At 34.4% G+C, this 6,000-nt stretch overlaps 1 protein-coding gene across 1 annotated transcript in view; it reads right to left on the bottom strand.

The window, feature by feature from the left end:
- Positions 1 to 1,302: 1,302 nt before the first annotated feature.
- The window catches only part of nol10 (nucleolar protein 10), a 57,300-nt gene continuing 52,602 nt past the window's right edge, over positions 1,303 to 6,000 (bottom strand). Inside the window, exons 15-16 of the mRNA XM_073842564.1 lie at positions 3,008 to 3,110; positions 1,303 to 1,839 (exon numbers count right to left, since the gene is read on the bottom strand). Of these exons, the coding sequence (XP_073698665.1) occupies positions 1,621 to 1,839; positions 3,008 to 3,110 (322 nt within the window). The 3' untranslated portion in view covers positions 1,303 to 1,620. The remainder of the gene's footprint in view (positions 1,840 to 3,007; positions 3,111 to 6,000) is intronic.

Here is a 6,000-nt window from a genome sequence, read left to right as displayed (position 1 = left end):
TAAATTTCTTCCATTAAGAGTAATGGAGACTACATGCTTCTGTGAACCTTCAATGCAGCAGAATTTTCTCTGAACGCTTCTCCAGATGTGTGGCTTGATGCAATCCTGTCTCTGAGCTCTACAGGCTTTTTTTCCCCCTCAAGGCTTGGTTTTTGGTTACACTTTTTATTAAGACGTGTGCCTTTCCAAATTATACCTATTCAATTGAATTTGCCACAGGTTAACTTCACTCAGTGTAGAAACATCTACAAGCAATATGAATGCCTCTGAGCTAAATGTTAACTGTCCCAGATATGGATATGAATACTTACGCAATGGAATCATTTAAGTTTTTTACTTTTAGTAAATTTGCAAAAATGTTAAACACCAGTTTTTTGCTTTAGCCTTTATGGTGTATGGAGTGTAGATTCATGTGGGAAAAAAAAAGTAACAAACAAAACGTGAAAATACCTTTTGCAAGGCACTGTAGCTCCCATTGCACTGTGTTTTGTGTTGATTTTCTGCTCTTCCTAAACACTTTCACTTTCTAACAGTATCACCAACTGTGGAATATCTGGCAGGAGTGAAATTTCACAAAATGGTTTCAGCATCCCTGAGCTCTTCAGAATGACACTTTTTGCACATATATTTGTAAATGCAGACTGTATGGTACATGCTTGATTTTGTTTACCTGTAGAAACAGGTCAGATTGAAACTTCAGAATTCTGAAGAGGAGTGTCCCACTGTTAAATGGGACACACTGCAAAAAATGCTGTTCTTACTTAGATATTTTGGCTGGAAACAAGACAAAAAATCTAAATATTGTTAAATCAAGAAGGATTTTCTAGACAAGTAAAAATTATTTTCTTGTAAAAAAAACAAAAAACAAGTCAAAATTAAGTACGTTTTTGCTTGAAACAAGCAAAATAATCTGCCAATGGGGTAAGAAAAATAAAAATCTTGTTTTCGGGTTTAAAATAATATTTTTTTGCTTAACCCATTGGCAGACTGTTTTGCTTGTTCTAAGCAAAAACTATAAAAAAAAAAAAAAAAAAAAAAAAAATTATATATATATATATATATATATTTACTTATAAAATCCTTCTTGATTTAAGAATTTTTAGATATTTTGTCTGGAAACAAGACAAAAAATCTAGATAAGAATAGCATTTTTTGCAGTGCATGGCCATGTTTGAGTTTGGTAAGACTCTAAGTATTGCTTTTTAGCAGTTTCAAATCATGGCATCAAAGGCATTTTAAAAATGATCAGCACTAAAAGTGAATCGATCGTTGTGTGTGTAAATCAGAACAGGAAAGAGCAGATGTTGATAAAAATGTTTTATGGTTCTTCACAAAACACAAGGTCCTGTTTAGACTGTTCTGAGAGATGTTGTGGAAAAAGGGAGGTCTGACACGCACGCACACACACACACACACACACACACACACACACACACACATCCACACACATACAGATACACAGTCTGTTAATGTGAATCACTGAGAGCATCTGCAATGGAACTGTTGCAACAGTCTCTTGAACACAACAGTAATTCCTGCAGATGTCTGTGATCAGACACATTTGCGGGCTGCATTGAAAGTCCTACATGTCATCATCCATGAGCACGACCAGTCCTAAGTTTAATATGGTCTCCTTCCTCTTCCTCTTCCGCCACCTCTTCCTCCTCCTCCTCCTCTTCCTCCACCTCTTCCTCCTCCTCCTCCTCTTCCTCCGCCTCTTCCTCCTCCTCCGCCTCTTCCTCCCCTGTGAGAATATAAGTGTCCAGCCGACCGTCTGATTTTCCTTCTCTCCTCATGATGGTCACGTTCAGCCTTTTGTTGAAATCGCTGCTTCTCCGACTGATGAAAGCACAAAAAAGACAAAAATAGTCCACAACTTGTCAAAGGTGTATTTTTAGAATATGTTGCAAACGGTTTTGTAGCAGCATTGGGTGGCGTGACTAACTAAAAGCGGCGACACGGTACACTCAGCACAACAAAAGCTCATCTGTTTCAAAAATAGTGTCGCTTTCCACTAACAGGACACCTTTTCTGAAAAGATCGGTGTAGCGTAACAACTCACTCAGCTGTAACTTAATGCGTTCGTTCTCTCTGTCAAGAAGTACTGGGAAGCATGATTCATTTTAGTGATTCATCCACTTACTTAAAGCATTCATTGGTTTGTTTAGGTTCATGGAAACCAACCAGTTCAAAAAAGATCCCATTATTTATAGTGAAATACAGTTTTGGAAATAATGCTGCTGTCTATGAGTGTATTTTCAGTCTGTTCTAGTTTGGTCGGTTGTATAGTGTAATTAATCTATTTAGGTTTAATGAGGCCAACCTAACTAAAATGGATAGAAAAACAACTACTGCCTAAACTAAAGTCCAAACAAATCTATATTAATGCATCCTTCCTAATAAAAGCATTAATGTCTTTAAAAAAAAAAAAAAAAAAAAGTACTGACCTCAATGTTTGGACATTAATTGTGTCATGCTTCCTTGGGAACTACAGTATAACAGGTAGATCATCACTGACCAATTACATAAGCCATTAATGACTTCAGAAGACTTGGATTACAGCACATGAGTCATACGGACTACTCAAACTCTACACTTACTAAAATATTTTCAGGAACAATTCAACAAAGCAGCTAAACGATTTCTCTGAATGACGTCTACGGCAGACAGGAGGAGTATGGGAATTAGATGGGCGTGAAGTGGTCAAAGGACAGAAAACAACGGTGAGAATTCAGGGCACACAGAAGCCATTCTTCAGTCTTTGCTGTGAGTCAGCGGAAATGTGAGATGGGAATGAGTCTGACCCAATTTTACCACGCAATAACCTTCATTAAACCATTCAATCTGTCTGTCTGTCTGTCTATATGTGTTTACAACATCACAACTGCATGCTCATTATCATATGACCAGCTGCAAGAACAAATGAACACCTATTCAGCAGATAAAACATCAGTCGAGTTCAAATGAGTGGAAAAAAAGCCTCAGTCTTAAAAAAAATCATGCTTACCTTCTTGAGAGTGAAACTGAGCTGCTTGCTTCCAACTGTTGTGTCACTGAGGTTCAACATCCCCGAGCGCTCTTCCTGTTGGAGTCGCACCTCCAGAGATGTCCTATGAGAGGTCAAACAGTGTTACGGTCAAGTTTAAATATACATTGAGCAAAAGACTTAAAAATGACTCAAACACCACAATCAACACTCAATGTACTATATCTAACATTACAGCTCATATAATATGATATAGTTAGAATACGATGGGAAAATAGCTCAGGTCTAGGTCTAATTGTTCTATATGCTGATATTTACATGACCAAGAAATAAGATGTAAATCAATGAGATTTTTATAAAACTATAGTGGATATAAACATCAGTAGTGTAGTCAAATGATCAAAACATATAGTGCAATGCAATACAATGACGATTGAAAGGTGAACAAATGTGACCCTGGACCACAAAACCAGTCTTAAGCAGCATGGTTATATTTGTAGCTACAGCCAAAAATACACTGTATGGGTCAAAACTAACGATTTTTCTTTTATGGCAAAAATCTGTAGGATATTAAGTAAAGAGCATGTTCCATGAAGATCTCTGGTAAATTTCCTACCGTAAATGTATTGAAACTTAATTTTTAATGAGTGATATGCATTGCTAAAAATTTCATTTGGACAACTTTAAAGGCGTTTTTTGCACCCTCAGATTCCAGATTTTCAAATAGTTGTATCTCGGCCAAATATTGTCCTATCCTAACAAGTCATACATAAATGGAAAGCTTTCAGAGGAGTTAAAAAAATAGATCCTTATGACTGGTTTTGTGGTCCAGGGTCACAAATCAAAAGCCTGATGATTATATTTGAGACTCGCATTCTCTACAAAAGAAAAAAATTGTCATTTGGAAAGGTTATTACATTATAATTAACTAATGTTTTTTTCTTTATAATAATGTGCATTGTACCATGTATTAATAATGTAAAATAGAGTCAACTTTGATTTTATGTTGACTTTAACATTGCAAATCCCTGCTAGGTTAAGTATAAATGTGACCCTGGACCACAAAACCAGTCTTAAGTTCGCTGGGGTATATTTGTAGCAATAGCCAAAAATACATTGTATGGGTCAACATTTTTGATTTTTCTTTTATGCCAAAAATCATTAGGAAATTAAGTAAAGATCATGTCTATGAAGATTTTTTTGAAAAATTGCTACTGTAAATATATCAAAATGTCATTTTTGATTAGTAATATGCATTGTTAAGAACCTAATTTGGACAACTTTAAAGGTGATTTTCTCAGTATTTTGATTTTTTGCACCCTCAGATTCCTAATTTTCAAATAAATGTATCTCGGCCAAATATTGTCCTATCCTAACAAACCATACATCAATAGAAAGCTTATTTATTGAGCTTTCATATGTTGTATACATCTCAGTTTTGTAAAATTTTACCTTATGACTGGTTTTGTGGTCCAGGGTCACAAATGATTAACTTTAAAAACCCATTAGGATGTTCAGGAAGACATGCTTGCTATTTTTGGCACTTTCATTTATATGCGAGTCAACCCAGAGTCAACATGTGTCACCTGTCAATAAACCATCCACTGGGTGTTAAACAAGGTTAGGACACGACTTACAGAAAGTGCCGGTAGGTATAGCTGTTCTAATGGTTTCATTACAGTGGTTACGAAAATGTTAAGGAGTTCATGTCATGTCATTAAAAAGTGAATTGAACTAATCTAAGCTGCAAAAATCATTAATTATAATAACATTTTCACAACTTTGTCACATGATCGTAATGAACACATTAAGACATTGTCTTCATTTAACAGTTGATAGAGTTAAGTTAAGGTCACTTAACTTATCATTCATCAAATTTTCAACTGCAAAATCCAGTTATTTCAACAGGGATCCACACAAACAGGAATTATAGGTTCAGTGGGTTTAAAGGTAATCACACTAACTAGAAACTTACTTTTAGCAAGATACCTAATCATTTTAGTAGCACAGCACTGATAGTTTTATAAATCTGTATAATGCAGCTCCACACACAAGTCTTCAAAGCATACTCTACTGACAGCGAGTACAGATGGATCCTGCTATCTGAGCAATCAATCACTTGCACGCAGACAAAAAAAAAAGAGTCTGTGCATTAGACTACACTGAGAATAAAGTGAAGTATATTTCAGGATTTAAGCCCAAAGTATACTTGATGCTATAACAGGGTTTCTGTAGGTTTCATGATGGTAAACTTAAGGCTTTAAGAGCTTTTTAAGACCAAGTAAATAAAATGTAAGGAATAATTTAAATTGAACATTTATATGTTGTCTATATGTACATATCTTGGCACAAACCCTTAAAAATAAAGGCTCCAAAAGGGTGTTTTTGCAGTAATGCCATAGAACTACCATTTTTGGTTTCCCAAAGAACCTTTTAGTGAACAGTTGCTAAAAGAACCATTTTAAGAACATTGTAAAAATCTAAAGAACCTTTTTCGATTATAAAGAACCTTTTCTGCATTCGAAAGGTTCCATGGATGTTCAAGGTTCTTCACAGAACCACTGATGCCAATAAAGAGCCTTTATTTTTAATAGTGCACAATGAGTTGTATTACCAACAGTTTGAAAATACAACTTCTAACAGATCTCTATTTATATATTTATATATTTATATATATATATATATATATATATATATCTTTTTAATAAATATTACAAAAAATAAAAATAAAACAAAACAGCTTAAGGCTTAAATGCCTATTCCTAATCACCAGAATATGGAAATAACAGTAACTTTGTGTGTTTTCCAGTGCAAATGAATAAAGATTCTTAAAGATACATTAACTTGATTTAAGTCTTGTTTTATGAGAAATGTATCATAATGAAATTAAAATAAAACAAAAAAGTTGTTTTATGGACAAAAAAAAGTACCAAATTTGTAAAAAAAAACAAAAAAAACGAACAGATAAAGTTTCCAAAAAGGTGTTTTTGCAGTGATGCCGTAGAAGAACCATT

Source organism: Garra rufa, chromosome 6 (genome assembly GCF_049309525.1).
Source record: "Garra rufa chromosome 6, GarRuf1.0, whole genome shotgun sequence".
Taxonomy (NCBI): domain Eukaryota; kingdom Metazoa; phylum Chordata; class Actinopteri; order Cypriniformes; family Cyprinidae; genus Garra; species Garra rufa.
The sequence above is the reverse complement of the archived record's forward strand: the minus strand, read 5'-3'. Positions and strand labels throughout refer to the sequence as shown.